Raw genomic sequence first — 18,795 nt, forward strand, 5'->3', positions numbered from 1 at the left:
GGAGACTGGAGAAGAAAACAATAAACAAACCAACAAGTTTGCAACCCTATATAATCAGTGGTAGGTAAAAAATAAATAAATCCACAAAGCACCACTTTTTTTTCTGCAGCAGACTAACAGAATCGCGCTGTAGGGGCTGCTACTACAACTCCGTCAGGGACTTTTACCTGAGAGTAAGCGCAACGGAACGCAATGGGGTTTAATTCTAAGTAGACCTTAGTAAGCCCTCCTTTCTCTCTCTTCTTTCTTTCTTTCTTTTGGCGGTGCGCGTGTTGCGGCATAATAAAACGGCCGCCCTTCTCCCTCTTCACCTCAAAACTTTCTCTCTTTCTTAATATTGATAATAACGAAGATTTTCTCGGTGAGGGGCAGGAGGCGGAGGCGGCCTGAAGCAGCTTACAGGCCTCCTCCGCCTCCCGCAGCTCAGGTAAAGAGGCGGCGGAGCTAGAGGCGGCCGGGCAACCTCGGCGACCTTCCTCCGCCTCGCTACTCGGCCGGGCCCGCCTTGCGGCTGCCGCGTCAGGCCCAGGGGGCCCCACCTCGCCCGACTCCGCCCCGCCGCCGCCGCCGGGGCCGCCTCCCGAAAGGGCTGAGCCGCTGAGCTGGCCGGTTCCACGAGTTTGACAGTTTGAGGAGGAGGAGGAGGAGGACGAGGGCGCCACGGCAGCCAGCGCCGCCGTCCCCGCCGGTTCACCTCAGCTGCGTGGAAGGGGAAGGCGGCTCCGAGGGGAGTTTTGTTTCTATCTCTGAGGGAGTTCTTGTCTCTTCCCGGCTGGAAAAAAAGCCGCCTCAGGGGAAGGGGAAAAGCGCGCCGGTCGCCGTCGTCGTCCTGAGGGAAAGTTGTCTCGGCCGCCTCAGCCGCAGTTGCGCCTTCTTGCCTCTCCTCCCTTCCCGTTCCAAGCAGCAGCAGCACCTCCACCACCACCATGTCTCGGGACCCAGAAGAGGTGAATAAGTTGACGGAAAGCACCTATAAAGTAAGTTGAGGCGAGGGAAAGTCGAGCGGCTTCTTTCTCCGCGCTGGGAGAGGGAGGGCGGCAGACCCAGACACATGGGAAGAAGAGGGGGGAGAGAAATACTCATTATCACGAAGGGAAATAAATACTCGTGATCGTGAATCGAACTTCTTCGTCGTATTTATTTATGGCATGTTTCTGTCCCATCCAAGGAGCTCAAGGTGGGGCGCAATGGTTCCCCTCCTCCCCGTGTTATCCCCACAACCCTGCGAGGTAGGTAAGGCTGACAGGCTGTGACTGCCACCCTCCCCCAGGACGCCCCTGTGAGCTGAGGGGATTTGAACCCAGGTCTCCCAGGTCTTGGTCTGGCACCCTTAACCACGAATGCCACACTGTCTTTTCTTGGATTATTATTTCCTTCAGCGTTCAGGGCCGTTCCTCCTCACAAGAACCCTGCAAGGTAGACCAAGCCTGACAACGGTGTGTGTGACCAGCTCAGGGTTACTCAGGTAGCTTTCGCAGTGGGAATTTGGAGACAGATTTGGTCTTGTGCAAACTTAACCAGGGAGTAAAGCCCAGCGAACACGGTCGTCTTCTGAGTGTCATGGCACAGCTATGCGCTGTTGTAATGGGGCGGCTGGGGGGGGTTGATGTTTTAGGGTGGGAGCGGATGTGAGGTTTGCCTTGGCTGCTACGCAGGTGAGGAGTTAAGGTTTGCCTTGGCAGCTACGCAGGTGAGGTTTGCCACTCCTTTATGAGTGTGCCACACCTGCCCTATTGCCTATAAACACACAAGAGAGCACACAGAGCCTTTCATGGTGCCTTTCTGGTTCTCCAAGGTCAGGTACATACTCCTGAGTGCTTAATAGAGGGAGGGGATGCTCCCTAGCAACACACTTGAAGGCCTAGAATACATGTAATTTCCATACCCATCTGAGTTTTTCCATGTGTACAAATGCAGGTACAAGGTGGACGTTTGGTGTCTTATTCTGACTGGCAGCAGGTCTTTCAGGGTTTGTCAGGCATCTCCCCATCCTTGCTGGGAGATGCCAGGGATTGAACCAGGAGCAAAGCAGATGCAATGTCACTGAGCTAAGGCCCTCCTTCCCCATGCTTTTTCCTAAGACCTATCAAATTCATTTAAATGGAGATTCCACTGATTGGACCCAGGACCATTCCCTTGCAAAACACTACACCTGAAAAAAGAGACAAGGCGTAAGCTTTTGTAAACCAATGAAATCTTTAATAAATAATAATAGTAATATAAACACTACAGTTCCACTCCCAAAGACATTGCCCTTCTTTTTCCATGATAGCAGCTTGCTTGAGAGTTGAAACCACCCATTCAGAGTGAAGAGCAAGCCTTATATGAACTATTTCTTTCTGTCTAATCTGACTGACCTTGGATGTCTGAGGTCTCAGACAGTGACTCTAGCCCTAGGATCTTTTCAGGTAGTTACGCCAAGGATTGAACTTCAGCCCCTCCTGTGCTATGCAAGTTGATTCCTTTCAAATACATTGCTTAACATGTTTTCATGTAGAAAGGGCTGGCAATGGATGGCAGGTGTGCTTATATGTAACAGGGCTTGTGTGGGCTGTGGAAGTGCTTTCCCTGTGGCTACTGAAGCAAATGTCTGTTATGATCTTGAAACTCTGTAACAAGCTTGTAAAAAGGTGGATTTGATGTATGTTTGTAGATAGGGGTGGGGTTTTTCTAATCCATGGTAGTGATTATATGTAGACCTTCGAGAGTGGAAATTATTGGAGATTCAGGCTGAGTAGAAAGGCATATACTCAAGATCACATAATGCAAGTTAGGTACTCATTAATGTAATCCAGGAGTAGCCCAGTGGCCCCTAGCTATTGTTGGACAGCACAGCAGCTCCCATCAACCCTAGCTAGTAGCATAGCCATTTGTTACTGATGATAATGGTTGTAGTCCAACAACATCTGGCACCATATTGGCTAGCCCTTGTGTATAGTAAGGATTAAATGCTTGGTGTTAATGCTGCCTTGGGGTGAAGGTGGCTTCCAATCCATTTTTTGATTGCTGGGTGCCCAATAAGGTTTGGCAGTTTTACTGGATTGTTTAAAGAAGAATACAAAGAATTTCCCTTGTGGGTTTCAAAGCATCCATATTCCCAATCTGTTCAGAATAGGAAACAAAGTTGAGGTACTTTCTGGAGTAATGTATTTGAGAGGGCAAAGATATTGAGGCTAATGTGTCCTCACTGACAAGTTCACCTCAATATAGCAGAGGTAAAGGGGGGAATTCCCACAGATGTTCCTGTTAGATGTATGAGTATGGGCCTGCAGCTCTTAGAATGTGGTTGACCATATGTAGGTAACTTTCCACATTAGAGTACCTTCCAATAAAATGGGTGCTATTCTGTCAGGTACCTGTTTGGTGTAAGGCATTGCGGGTGCTTACAATTCAAGGCCCGGTGAGAGTATTGCCCCAAAAAGAAGCTGGGCTTTTTGTTTTTTTTCAGAGAGGATTCCTCGAGTATATTTGTTTGGGAATCCAAGCTGTCCAGCAGACTGAATAACCCGTAAATGAGGAAAATATGAATGCAGGTACAGTGGTATCAGTTTAAGAACAATTTGGTTTACAAACTTCGCAAAACCGGAAATAGTGTCTTGGTTTGAGAACTTTACCTTGGTCTAAGAACGGAATCCGAATGGTGGAAGGGCACCGGCGGTGGGAGGCCTCATTAGGGAAAGTGCGTCTTGGTTTAAGAATGGTTTTGGTTTAAGAATGGACTTCTGGAACGGATTAAGTTTGTAAACTGAGGTACCACTGTATATTAGAGTGATAACCCTGCCATTTAGTATGGACCCCTTTGTGGACTTGGAAGGTTAATCCAGTTTTTAAATGAAAGGTGCTGAGGCTTCACAAGCAGAACTGCCTCTTGAATTAATAATAATAATAATAATAATAATAATAATAATAATAATAATAATAATTCCAATATTGTGTGAAACAGACATCCTGATAGTATATGCAGGATAATAAATACAGCCTTTTCTATTGATGTTGTATCCAACTTTTCAGAACATTTCTTTTCTTTTTTCAGAAATACATTAGGTAGGGATCACCCACCTTTGCATTCCCTCAATATAAAGAACATTGAAATAGCCCTGAAAAATGCTGTTTGAAAGCTCTTGAAATGATGCATAGCATGAGTAATCTATTTATTATACAAATTTTCTGTGTGATTTTAAAGTGTCTGATCAATTTGGAAAGTTAGTTGCATGCATTAGTTGTATACCTCATACGTTTGTAAAATACTTTAACCACCCAATGATTTCTAATTCTGTCTTGGTTTAGAAAAAATCCAAAATATTTTGGTATGTGCTATTTTAAACCTATAGTTGGGGTTTTTGCATATCTGCCATTGTAAAGTCATTTCTTTTTCCATGATAAAAGCTTTTAATAATGCTGAGGTATGTCTGAATTGTTAACCTACTATGGAATGCATGCTTATGTGAGCATATGACCACATCAAAAAATTGTAGGGTAATCCACAAGTAGGTAATGTTGACTTACTAAAAAGAAATCTTTTAATTTTATTTCAGCAGATGCAATTGTTTTATATAACCAGATTTCATGCACCTTGTTCCAACACTGGATTATTTCATCGCTGGTTTTAATAAACTTCAGCATTCTTTTAAAGTCTATGCTGCACCTTCTAGCTTGTTCCCAAAATAAACTTGAATGACTGATTCTGCTAAATATTATTTTTAAGGTTTTGAGTTATAGCATACATTTCAGTGTGAATCTTGTGGCTACTCTAGTCCCAGCATCTTCCTCTCCTTGTGTCTTGTGCACTCCAGTTATTCCTTCTTACTGTTCTAATTAAAACCTTATCACCTCCCAACTCACAGTCAGAAACCTCCTGACTCCTCCATCCATCCATCCATCCATCCTGCCTGTGTCACCTCACTGAGTGGATGGGCTGGCTCTGTATATAAGAATTTTTTAATACGTGCCTAAACATCAGCTACCATACCTACCGGTAATCCTTTTTGCAAAGTTTTCATATCTTGCATCTGCCATTTGAGAAGAAGATTCTTTAATATCCACCCACACTTAATGTACAGTAGTATTTGCAGAAAATAACTTCTAGGAAGGATATCTCAGACTAACCAACCACAGGAAAGATGTGTCCTGGTTGCTAGGGGAAAGTGAAAAGAAAACCATAGAGATTCCAGTGACTACTGGAAAATAAGACAGAAGCAAGAAAAGTACACTTTCCAGGGATTTCTTTTGCCTGGTGTCCAAACAACTCACTTTATCAAGCACAGCTCTGATTTCATTCATTGAATAAAACACTGATAGGTAGGAGCAGCTAGACCTATTCATTTAACAGAAATTGCTTAGGAGGGGACCTACACATTTTGCTTCATACATTTCTTTCTAGGAGGGCCTTCCATGGTTCCTACAGGCATCAGACTGGCAACCCCCATTTGGGCTGTCTCTTAGTGTAGATCCAGGTTAACAAGCCTGACCATGAGCTAGAGAATGCTGTTGCAAGACTTCACTTGTGCATTTGGTTATCCACTGTCAGGCTATATGCTGGACTAAATAAGCCATTTGTCTGATCCAGCAAATGGTCCTTATGTAAATTTAGCCTAAGCTATTAAGCAAAACCCAAGTTGTTTAATAAGACTCACATTTCTTGAGTACACATAAGAATCCTAGATATTGCAGTAGTCAGAAATTGTGTTGTTTCTGAGGCAAGCACATCTTGGACTATGCATTTTACTTAACTAATCCAGGCTTCAGACCTCCTGTGATATATTTACATAATATTACAACTTGCCTTGGACAATATGCTAAAATTCTGAGAAGATAAATAGCTTGAGATGGATTTTGAGGCTCATAGAACACCACAAATATCTGACACAGACTGTATTTTGCCCAAAATATCTGAGAGGCAATATATCCAATGTATTAAGCCCTTTGCAAATGTGCAGAGAAGTAAAACTTATCATCAAGGCCATCTATTTGTGCTGAAGTCAAAATTCCACACCCAGACCACCCCCCCCCATATCTTCCACTATAGGTTATGCAAATTCCAGTTTTTCCACAAAGTTAGATCCAAATGCAAATACGAGCTGAGTGGAAAGATGAGATGCAGTAACCCAGGCCTTTCTAGTTGTTGTTATTATAGTAGGACTGTATAAATCTAGAAAAGTCAAGTAGCATGAAACTAAAGCTGCCCACTGAAAGAATGGGGAAATTGCTGTAGTTCCAAGTCTATCCACTGAGGAGAATAAGAACAGTGCAACAGCCCACTCTGTACGTTGTATGCATTCATTGGCCACATGTCAGTGAGGTTTTCAAACTGGGATAAAATATCCTTGGATAAAAGAGTGGAATAATAAATGCCTTCTGTAATATTAAATAAAAATGTAGCTTTTCAGTTTCTTTGCACGTAGAGCTTCCCATCATATATCCATGGATCTTTTAGTCTTGTGATGGGGGCAGGGCACCCAAAACTCCTACAGAAAAAGCTCCTACAGAAAAGAAGTTTTAGAGGACAGAATTATTTGGCACAGTGTTGATTTCATGGCAATAAAGCATGCAAGATGATACCGTCTATTGGACCAACTTCTGTTGATTCAGGGTTTGTTACATTAGCTACTATGCACATCTACTTCTCTAGCATCAGCTTAAAACCAGCTCTCTAAAAACTAAATATAGTGTGGCTAAATGGGAAGGCAAAGAGTTGTAAGGGGCAACTAAGAAGTTAAAGTTAACAGTGGGTTAATAGAGCAATTGATTTGGCAAAAATGTATATGCCATGTGACATGTAAAGTAAATTATGTATCTCAAATACATATACATGTAGTCTACCTACTGTGTATGCCATTATCAAACATTTGAAGCACTTTTCCAAGGAGGAAATGTTCTTTTTCAAAAAAAAGGTTCATAAGGGAGGACATGACAGAACATTATAACATAGGTTTTCCCCCTCAAATTACTATTACCCAACTATTTCTTGAAATGCCTGTTTTGGTATCGTCATACCAAGAGGCCATTTTGGTATTGACATTTCTAGTGGAATTGGCATTTAATATTCTCATTACTAGAAAGACATAGCCCTTGTCTCCACTTTAGCTCCCAGGTTGTATAAGGAAATTAGCATACTGGTGAAACTTGCCAAGGTTCATGAGCCTTGTCAACAGCACCTGCTAGAACTGATGCCTTTCCTGTGCCCGCAGTGCCAGCCTTACACTTGCAGGCAGGCATCCCTAGAGACTGTGCTGTAATGGGCACTGTGTTTCTGGTGCTGTGTATGCTGGCAGTGCTGCCAGTGGGGTGATGGCAGTGTGCACTGAGGGGCAGTTGGGGTTAAGAGGGGCCCACTAAGGGCAATCTGCGCTCCAGTCCTGGAGCAGGACCTGATAATAAGTCATGGACAAACAGCATTGAATGATTTTCTGCAGAAGACTTACTATCTTACCTTGGACAAGTTATTTTCCATTAGCATGGGGGGTGCCGGATGGAAACAGCTGTTGTGGGTGAGGCATAGGTCAGAGCAAAGATGGAGCTATACACTCTTGCATTTGTTCGGGGTGCTAATCATGTGGCTTGCAAAATCAATAAATAAGCCCCTTAAATCCCAGGTATAAAATGGATTTGGAATAACTCTAAAAGAAAATAAGCTATGTTTGTTCTAGACCTCATGATTCCTTTTTCACATACAGCACACGGCCTGTTTGGCTAACATGGTATCCATTTATTGGATTCCCATCAAAGCATATTTATACAAATTGCATAACATCCTTAAATATACTTTACACAAAGCTCAGAACACCCGATGGAAGAGTTTAAATCCTACCAGCAGAGTTTCTTGAGGTGTCATGGGCACGTTTTTAAAATATTATGAAATGAACACCCCAGGTATTTTCAAGTGATTCCATTATTATAAGAATAAGACACAAATTTATGTAGGAAAGAAAACAACTTGAAAATGATATTTAAAGCTAGTTTTCAAAGCTAGCTTTATAAGTTAGTTATTAACATAATTTTGTACATGGGCTTATATTAATGTACCAGGTAAACCACATACAGTACAGTTAACATACATGGTATTACAGCTTGCATGTGTTGTAGAATGTATATTTTTTCCCATGGATGATGTACCATATACAACTAGCTTCTCTTCTGGAACAGTTATGGGCCATTGTCATTCCACACCCCCATTTAGGGCTATAGTAATTCAAGTGATCCATGAATGCTTCTTTCTGGTAATCATATGGTTAGCCATGTCAGCAAATAAGTGTTTAAATGGTGTACATTGAAGTACATCAGCATAAAGGAATGATAAAGCATAATTGTATGCAGCTTCTTCAGGCAGATACTCCACCACATATGTTTATGGTTTGACTGCTAGTTGGATATTACAATATTTAATGATATTACCAAGATGGAGATTTCATATGATTAAATACCTTTTATATAAAAAAATACCTAATGACATTGCTGTGAATTTCTTTGCAAACCAATGATTGGCAAGTTTGTTTAAGGTGTCATTGTTAGCTTGAGGATCTGACTATGTCAGCAGGATATAAGCCTCAACTTTGTAAACTGCTGGGTCTTTATGCATTGTTGATCTGTGTCAATACATGCTGAGCTATTGTGTTCTTGGAAGGTGTGTCCTGCATAAGAGCAAAGCTGAACATGTATAGGAAATTACAAAAGCTTTCATTTGATTGGAAAGTGAAAATGTTTTTGTAGTACTTATAGAGGACAGTGTATCTAGCATATAACTACACTTTGACATTCTTTTCACATGTGTGTATATAAAATCCACAGCAGGAGTGAAAGCACAAGGTCAGTTTCTATCAGCCTGGTTTTTGCACAGTACTTGCTACTTGTGCTTATGATTAGGAGTACAAGGTGCTTGATAAGATAAATCTTTTCAAGTGGTTCTCTTGTGTCTGCCATAAGTCTTACTCTTAGTCTTAAAAAGACTAGTGGAGAATGTCCAGTGCTGCCCAGGAATTTTTAGAAACTAAAAAATACTGTGATTTTTAAAATGCATAATGTAATTTGTGAGTTTGGACCCATCACTCCCAAAATCAGGTGAAGTCACACCAAAGTTTCATTTTGGTCTGCCATCAAAATGGCACCCAGCAACCAAACAATGACCAAGTCTGCCATCCCCACCTCAAGAAGCCTCATGCTGAGTTTTGAGGCAATATCTTTAGAGGTGGCCAAACCTATGCCAAAAAAGAGTGAAGTCATGCTAGCTTCACATTTCCAAATGTCAACCAAGACTGCCAGTCACACTTCAGGAAGCCTCCTACCAAGGTTGGTGAACATATCTCAAGCGGTGGCCAAACCTATGCCAAATAATAGGTGCAGTCATTTCAAAGTCATGTTTTGGTCTGTCTTCTTGGTTCAAAGTGGCAGCTGACACCCAAATATTAAGATCTTCACTTCAGGAAACCTTGTACCAAGTTTGACTCTGTTGCTTTGTGCAGTGCAGGGGGTCAAGATCTCAAGAGGCAGCCAAACCTATAGAGAACAGACTGACAGACAGGCAAAGCACTTTCCAAAATATATAGTAGATGAGTGTCTATTTATTACATTTTTATTTCACTCTTCTAAAGAATGCAGCATCCATTGTCATTTCTTCACCCCAGTGTACCCTGACAACAGCCCTGTGAAATATATTTGGCTGAGAGGGGATAACTATCCCAAGCACCATTTAAGCACTATGCTTAAGTGGGGATTTGAATCTACATCTTCCCATAGCCCAACATTCTAATACTGCAATTACACCGCATCAAACTCCAGCTTTCAATCGTTGCTTGTAAGGCAAGCAAAAACTGTAGTTTGCTTGTTTGAGTCAAACAGTGCTGTGGTTTGCTACAAATTAGGGAGAGAGGCGCTCATGGTGCATGAGGGGAGGACATAGGTGGAGCAGAATGCGCACAAGCCCAGGACTATTCTCACAATGTCAAAAACCATGGCTTGGCCCAACATACAGTATGGCTTGAGCCATTAAATCTCTATGACCATGTCTCTACTTATTTATTTCTCTAGTTTCTTAAAAACATCTACTGTATTTAGCTTCCTTATTGATTGTGTTGCTATTGTGTAAGATATCAGTTACCTTTTTAAACAGATCAGTGAGCGATCACAAATGTTTGTTTGCTGTTGTTTCAGTTCTTTCAATTTAAGGAAGGAAATCTGAAATGATGTGATTGTTTTAAAAAGGAATGCACTGAGTGTTTTTCTTTTGGTGCTGTCTGGGAGTATTTATTCTGCAGAAGGCTATAAAAAGCAGTTATTAATCTGAAATCTTGGCAATGCAACTTCCAACTGATGGAAAATATTCTAATAATATTCGTATTGGGCTGGTGCAGGCATAATGTTGACTTCCTGCTAACTGTGGTTAGCAAGTTGGGAGCAAGCCTGGGGAATGCTCGCTCACCAGCTCAATCCTCCCTCCCTCTTTGTGGTCTTTCTTTTGCCTGATGTAAATATTCCCAATTGCTGTTAATCAGTTTGTCAGCACCAGTGTTAACTGTGGTGTACACTTGCTAGGGTAAGCCTCAGCTACAGTTAATACAGACAAATTGCTTAACATGAAATTATATATATGGGTGGGGGATCTGTTTCAGGAAGAAGGGTTGCAGGAAAGCAGCATAATGTTATATCAGATAAATCATTCATTCTTATGATTATTTTGTATTGCTTTATGGTATCTTAAGTTTTACTGTGTTTGGCTATATTGTTGTTAGGGGTGTTAAGGGAGGGGTAGCACTTCTGGTGAGGGACACTTCCTTCTCTTTCCATCCTGCACTCAACTCTCCCCTGTGTCGGCATGTGACAGTGTCCACAGCCCGGGAAGTGGCTTCAACTGGCTGGTTAAACCAGGTGAGGTGTAGCCGATGGGTCTCAAACTCTTGGTGAGTTAGGGACCTCCCCTGCATATGAAGACAAGCTCTGGTGGGTTGAGCAGATGAGACCAATAGTGGGTCTGAAGGTAATGAAGGGGGTTACTACATGTGCTATAGAGGGAAGTGAGGGGTAGATGGGGCTCGTCAACCTGGGAAGGTAGCCCATCTAGGAGAAAGAAAATAATCTTAAACCTCTGCTGCCTTGTGGCTATGCTCATTTGTGAGAAAGGCTTTGGGAGTAAAGGCCCGAGAAAAAATCCATATCCACTGCCTTGCAGGACATCTTCAAGAGAAGAAAAGACTAAGTAGTAAGCTGTACACAAATCTGGAGTCCCTAATGTGGTTGGATTGTATCTTGTACATCTCCTTCTGGCAATGTCTGCAGCCAATCTGATGCCAAAGGTATCAGAGGCCACATCATTTGGACCACATCAGTGAGGCCAAGAGGGGAGTCTTGTCATGTGGGCAGCCCAGGACCTCCATACACACTGCCCAGGCTTGCACTAGTGAGGCCACTTCGGTGCAGCTAACACAGCAAAAACAGTGCAGGAGGCAGCAGTTACGTGTTACCAGTCTCTGTGCATGCTGTAATTCTCCAGTATTTTGGCTTCGCCCCAGAAGGTGCACTCCATTGTCTTTCGAGACAGACAGATGCCAACAAATAAAAATGTACACCACCTTGATATTTTATATGAGTGGGTGCTATATAAATAAATGATGGTAAATATCTGCATTGGATTGTTGTTCAAACTTCATGGTGTGAGTCACATAAGAATTATTTTTAAAGAAAACAGTCTAAAAATAATATTTCTTACATGCCATGCATTCTAACACTGTAACAAACAGTGGCCTGGTGAGTTCTTAGAACTATCTGGGATGAAGCACTGATCTAGTAATAAAAGAAATTGCACAAAGTGATTTGACACCTTTGATTCACCTTAGTCACAGAGATAAAACTTATATCTAAACATTCCTCCAGAAGAAGAGGATTGGATTATACTTATGTTGCTTTTCAAACTGAGCACCATAGCATTTCGCCATCCTAACTTGTCTGTGCTTGTTATAAATGACTGAGATGCTATTAAAGCACTGTAATCACGGAAAACCAATGCTGGCTAAAGAATCAACATGAAAGGAGGAAGGTCAGAAGTATGTGACCATTCAAAATCACTACATAGCGAAGATAAGCAAATATGGAACATTCTAGAGACAGTCTCTACTTATTTTGCCTTTCCCCACGGGAAATCTTTAAATTACATAGCAGAACAAATTGCAGCAAATTAGATTAGTTGAAGATTGCCATGGGTGTATATCTGAAAGATGTTTGGGATCTGTTGTTGAAGAAGTAGATTGGGACAAGAAGCTTAGAACCGTAGTTGACAGCAGTATGGTAAATTTATTTAAATTATCAGAAAATCAATTGCTGTAGGTAAGAGTTCAGCATACTGATAATGTATAAAAATAGGTATCAGAAGATATATCCCAGTCAAGGATAATACAACCAGAGTCTTCCAACCACATACATTCTAAAAACCCAGTGAGTCATAAGTGGGATACTCTGTCCTAATGTGAGCTATGATAAACAATCAGTTGGAAAGCATGTGTGATGAGCCTTATGTATTGTATTTCTATAACCTGCACCTTCGAAGCATCTAGCCAACTAAAACAATTTAAAGGAGATGCAGCTCATTTCAATTTATGCAACAATATAACCTAAATTTATAGAAATTGTCCAAGCAAAAGAAAACACAAAATTATTAAAGCAAAAGAAAAGCACATCTTCATAAGTAGAAAGTAGTGTAAAACAATTTCAAGCTATTTTCAATGAAAAAGTTAATTTGTTTTAGGCAGTGTAAGCCTTCCTAGACAGGCACTGAAACCCAACAGGGCAGATCATTCACCACCTAGAACTGCTACTGCTGCCACCACTGCATAGTTACTCAGATAAGATCAGTGTCATGATGCATCAGACTTGGCATAAATTGACTGATTATTATTCTGCTGGCTTCAGAACTGGATGCATTCAAAAGTAGGTACCTGCAAAAGATAAAACCTATTGAGGTGGGCAATTTTCACAGCAGCCTATTCATCAGTCCTAGTCTAATGTTGGTCCCAGTCAAATTTAGTCCTCACCATCACATAGTCAGGTCTCCCAGGTACAAATGAGGTTGGCTGTGTTGTATGGAATTAAATTACAGATTTTGGATATTTTAATTAGAAGTTCTACTGCAACATTTAATACATGGAGTCAGCCGAGTTTACTCAGAGTAAGTTAAGTCTATTACCAGTAATTTCAATAGATGTACTCTGAGTAAAACTTAGTAGAATATCACACATGGATTTTAGCATTGAGAGTTCTTGGATGAATTCGTGTGCCATTTGTGTTAGTTGGTCAGTTGATGTTCCAGCCAATCATTTAAGAACATAAGAAGGACCTGCTAGATCACTCCAAATGCTCATCTAGACAAATATCCTGTTCTCACAGTGGTCAGCCAGATGCCTGTGGGAAATCTGCCAGCAGGACTCAAGCACAAGAGCTCTCTTCTCCTCCCATGGTTTCCGGCAACTGGTATTCCAAAGTATTAATGCCTACAACCATTGGAAGCTATCCAGGGTTGGTGGTCATCACTGCCTCCTGTGGGAGTGAGATGCATTTGATCTCAGTTCACGTCTGTATAATGATCATTTAAATAATTATTGCCTTGCTCTTTAGTAAGAAAGAGGCTCCCAGATTACCTTACAAATATAAATAATAACAATATGCTATAACACAAACACTATTCCATCTCGTAGAGTTATGTGGGAGGGACCATAAGAAAAGAATTTTTTAAAAATTATTCCAGTTCAAGTACATATTCATTATTTCCCAAATATTGTTTACCTTACATAAAGATCTGAGCCCATATGACAGTAAATGTACAGTATGTACTGTACTGGTTCTGAGGTTCTTACTGTATTCTATGGAGAAGGTATGTAGAAGAAAGCAATTTTGAGTCATTTTGTTTTTAATGTGATGATCAAAGTCCTGATTCCTAAAATAATACATCCAAATGTTTGTGTGACCATGAAGAAAAGTTGAAGGGAAAGATCAAGTGCACTGCAAGATAACTGAGATACTGGAAAACCTCAGCTGTTCTTTCCCTCGGACAGACTTAAGGCTGTAAACTATTATGTAGTGAGGGAGAGCTATGACAGGGCAAAGGCATTGTCTGGACATTATTATCTTGTATCAACAAGGCGTGTGTGGTATGAAGCAGTATTCCTGGAATAGTTAACTATTTCAAATGTAGACAAAAGGTCAGTTTACAAGCTGCACTTACTGTAAATAGTTTTTACCTATTGTGATGTGAACTGCTCAGGTAATCTAACTAAATACATTTATTTTATATCATTCTGTGTTTATTGTTCTTGGGTATTTTTAAACATGCATACATAATTTTATTTGTATGCTGTTTTCCCATCGTTAAAACCATGCTCAAGGCGGCTTACTACAGGAAAAAATTACATAATTATAAACAACAAAAGCAGTCATAAACAATAAATAAAACATCAAATAGTATACAACCAAATTCAAACAATTTCCACATAAATCATAATAAGATCTAAAATAAAGATACAGAAAAATAATATCAATAACAACAACAACTCTGCCCCACCACCCCAAGCAGCGGCGTAGCTAGCCACTCGGGCACCCGGAGTGATCCCCACCCAGGGGGATTTTGTCACCCTCGCAGAGATGACACCCGGGATGGACTGCACCCACCGCCACTCCTTTCTACGCCCCTAATGCCAAGACCCCTAAACAATACCCCAGCTCCAAAGTCTGTTCAGCAGCTTCAGTTGAAGTCGTCAGGGTCCTGTCCTCCCAGGCTAGATGGAAAAGGAGCAGGTCTTCCAGGACTCACAGCCTTGATGGTCTCATTTCTAATGTTTTTATCAATTGTTCAGATAACAGGAACAACCTATAGTATATTGACATTGTTAATGTTTCTCCTGCCTAATTATTTTCACATTTTTGGCCTTTGACATAGGTGAAGAAAAGCTATGTTTAGAACATGAACTTTTAATAACAGCCTTTTCCATAACTTTGGCAAGTTTAATATTTGAATTTAAAAGTTGGGTTCAAGTAAGTTGGGTCCAGTTAATGCTTTTAATATTTCATTAGGGCCATAAAATCACACACACACACACACAAAAATAGTATTTGAAATCTACTGTTGCCTTCATTCATTCTTTCTAAAGTGAGTGCTTTAGACTTTATCCCAGTGTTCCAGTCTGATACAATGGTTAGTTTTTCAGAACACAAATATTTCATATTTTGAAGAAGTGAATTGTTTCGGTCAAAGAGTGAGTAGATAAAAAGAATACTTCAAAATTCTGGTCAGGATCCAAAGAACTATTTCTGTAAGATGTACTTTTCTCAGCAGTCCTGCCCCCATGCTGCAAGGCAAACTGCTTTTCAGTCTGAGGAAAGATACTGCATAGGGAGGTTGGCTGTTAGAGGGGGAAAGCCAAGTTACATTCTACCACTGCATACCCCTTGCATAAGATTGAGCTGGCTTTCAGATGCTGTTTTTAAACCTTATTTTGGTGTTATTGAGGGTTTCAATTTCTCTGTGTAAGCTTTTGAGTTCAGGAAGAGAAATGTTTTCCGTGCATAGTGTATTAGGAAATTGTATGGTCAAAATAAGATAGATTTTCCTTATTAGGAACAGAATGCTTTTTGCACCAATGAAACATGTACAGTGGTACCTCGGGTTACATAGACTTCAGGTTACATATGCTTCAGGTTACAGGCTCCGCTAACCCAGAAATATTACCTCGGGTTAAGAACTTTGCTTCAGGATGAGAACAGAAATCGTGGAGCAGCAGTGCAGCAGCAGCAGGCCCCATTAGCTAAAGTGGTGCTTCAGGTTAAGAACAGTTTCAGGTTAAGAACAGACCTCCAGAACGAATTAAGTTCTTAAACTTAGGTACCACTTATTATCTTATTAAAATAAAATAAATGACATTGGGTGACACTTAACAGCTGCAGTGTATTTTCACTACATAAGCAAAAACTCAGCACTGGAAATCAATTTGGCTTTTACTCAGGTGATCAAGGTTAAGGTCAACATCTCAGAGCTCCAGAAAGGGTGGGAAGTATGAAATACCTGGTGTTATATAGTTTTCATGAGAAAATTCATCATTAAGATGATGGTTCTATTGAGTTACAGTACACTGCACAGACCTGGCCAGCATCCCCTTCCCTGGCAGCCCACATCAGTACCTACCTGAGCCACAACACCCTACAACATGCTTGAGACAAGGTCTGTTGTTAGATCTTTGTTTCAGATAAGAAACTGGCTTCCTTTATTTTTCTTTATTTGCTCATTGCAGGTCACTGGTCACTTCTGAAAAGTGTGGTTTGCAGAAACTGGCTTTGGTTTCATTTGCTGTTGCCTGGATGGTGGGATTTTTGTGATTAAACATATCATGGTAGACCACAGTTTAATTCCGTTTGTGATCAGTCCCATTTTCTGTCTTGCAACATTGGTTTCAAAAACCATAAAAACTTGAAATAGGTTTTTACTCTAGGTACTTACAGAAGCCTTACAGAATCAGTGAACATTGCACTGCTCTGATCTTAGGTCAGACCGTCTCTCAGACATACTGAAACACATGTTCAAGGTGTGAAGCATTCCCCCCCCCCCCCGAAACTGAAGTCATTATTGTAAATTGCTTAGAAGTTTTATTGTAACCAAGCAGGATATACATTTTGTTAAATAAATAAAAATGTCAGGCCACTTCAAAGGCCTGTAGATGGAAAAGCAGTGTATATTTTAAAATGATTTCCATGCAGTTGAGCTAGAAATGTGACTCAATTTAAGTGACATGCATTGGTAAAAAATGTTCTAGACACTTTAAACTACATTTTTATGCCAGTTTAATGATATCTCTGATTTTGTTGTTTCACCAGAATGTTATGGAACAGTTCAATCCAGGGCTGCGGAATTTAATAAACCTGGGGAAAAACTATGAAAAAGCTGTTAATGGTAAGCCTCCTGACTTTTAAATCAATGCACCAATTTAACATAATATCCGGTGTTTTAATTCTACAGTATTAAAGTCTAATGAATGTCTCGCAACAAAGTCCTCTCCAAAAGTTATTAGCCCTTACACAGATTACTTGCAAGAAAGCAAGATCAAGGCTATAATCCTGTGTAGTCTTAAAAGAGCTCAAACCCACTAATTTCAAAGGGGCTGAGCACACCATTTACTGTTTTTGGGTTGTTGTAAATCAAAACTACCTGCCTAGTTTATCCCAATTATTTAGGTAAGAGAAAAACATTCTGATTTTGTTTTTCACTGTCTGTCCTGACCCTTCATCTCATTTCCCTAAATATCTGTCATGAACCTGGGATTGGAAGCCTGAAGGGGACTTGCACACATGACTCAATCACAATAATAATAATAATAAATTTTATTTATATCCCGCCCTCCCCAGCCGAAGCCGGGCTCAGGGTGGCTAACAACACTAAAACAGTGCAACATTATAAAAACATTATAAAAATTAATTAAAATACAAATTGATGGCAACCATAAACTAAAGTTTTGTAAAGATTGCCAAAGGAGGGAGTCAGGCTGCGCCCTGACCAAAGGCCTGGTGGAACAGCTCTGTCTTGCAGGCCCTGCGGAAAGATGTCAAGTCCTGCAGGGCCCTTGTCTCTTGCGACAGAGCGTTCCACCAGGTTGGAGCCGCAGCCGAAAAAGCTCTGGCTCTAGTTGAGGCCAGCCTAACCTCTCTGTGGCCTGGGACCTTCAAGATGTTTTTATTTGAAGACCGTAAGTTCCTCTGTGGGGCATACCAGGAGAGGCAGTCCCGTAGGTACGAGGGTCCTAGGCCGTATAGGGCTTTGAAGGTTAAAACCAGCACCTTAAACCTGATCCTGTACTCCACCGGGAGCCAGTGCAGCTGGTATAGCACCGGATGAATGTGATCTCGCAGCGAAGACCCCGTAAGGAGTCTCGCTGCGGCATTCTGCACCCGCTGGAGTTTCTGGGTCAGTCTCAAGGGCAGCCCCACGTAGAGCGAGTTACAATAATCCAGTCTGGAGGTGACTGTTGCGTGGATCACCGTGGCTAGGTCAGGGCGAGAGAGGTAAGGAGCCAACTGCTTAGCTTGGCGGAGATGAAAAAATGCCGCCTTTGTTATAGCTGCAATCTGCGCCTCCATGGAGAGGGAGGTATCGAAGATTACACCCAAACTCTTAACGGACGGTGCTGGCACTAATTGCACCCCCGCAAAAGATGGGAGTTGCCCCCTCAATCTCATATCGTCCCGTCCCAGCCAGAGGACCTCTGTCTTCGAAGGATTTAACTTCAACCGGCTCCCACGTAACCATCCAGCCACAGCTTCCAAGCATCTGATCAGTGTGTCTGGGGCCGAGTCAGGATGGCCATCCATCAACAGATAGAGTTGAGTGTCATCAGCATACTGATGGCAGCCCAGCCCAAAACTCCGGACAAGCTGGGCGAGGGGGCGCATAAAGATGTTAAAAAGCATTGGGGAGAGAATCACACCCTGGGGCACTCCACACACCAAGGAGTGGCGGGATGACAATTCCCCCCCAAGCGCCACCCTCTGTCCCCGACCAGAGAGAAACGAGCGCAGCCATTGAAGGACTGTGCCCTGGATCCCCACGTCGGCAAGGCGGTGGTCCAGGAGTTCATGATCGACCATGTCGAAGGCTGCTGACAGGTCTAGAAGAATCAGCAGCCCCGACCCACCTCGATCCAGCTGCCTGCGGAGATCATCTGTTAGGGCGACCAGAGCCGTCTCGGTCCCATGACCAGCGCGGAAGCCGGACTGGAATGGATCCAGAGCCGATGTCACAAGATGAGCCGATGTCACAAGATGAGCACATGGTGCTAG

At 41.8% G+C, this 18,795-nt stretch overlaps 1 protein-coding gene across 2 annotated transcripts in view; it reads left to right on the forward strand.

The window, feature by feature from the left end:
• The first annotated feature begins 506 nt into the window (after positions 1 to 506).
• BAIAP2L1 (BAR/IMD domain containing adaptor protein 2 like 1) overlaps positions 507 to 18,795 on the forward strand; it is a 57,400-nt gene continuing 39,111 nt past the window's right edge. The window contains exons 1-2 of one of the 2 annotated variants that reach the window (XM_053365494.1): positions 507 to 977; positions 16,840 to 16,915. In XM_053365494.1, the coding sequence (XP_053221469.1) occupies positions 927 to 977; positions 16,840 to 16,915 (127 nt within the window). In that variant the 5' untranslated portion in view covers positions 507 to 926. The remainder of the gene's footprint in view (positions 978 to 16,839; positions 16,916 to 18,795) is intronic. The other variant, XM_053365495.1, reaches the window with a different exon arrangement.

This window comes from Podarcis raffonei, chromosome 14 (assembly GCF_027172205.1).
Source record: "Podarcis raffonei isolate rPodRaf1 chromosome 14, rPodRaf1.pri, whole genome shotgun sequence".
Classification (NCBI taxonomy): Eukaryota; Metazoa; Chordata; class Lepidosauria; order Squamata; family Lacertidae; genus Podarcis; species Podarcis raffonei.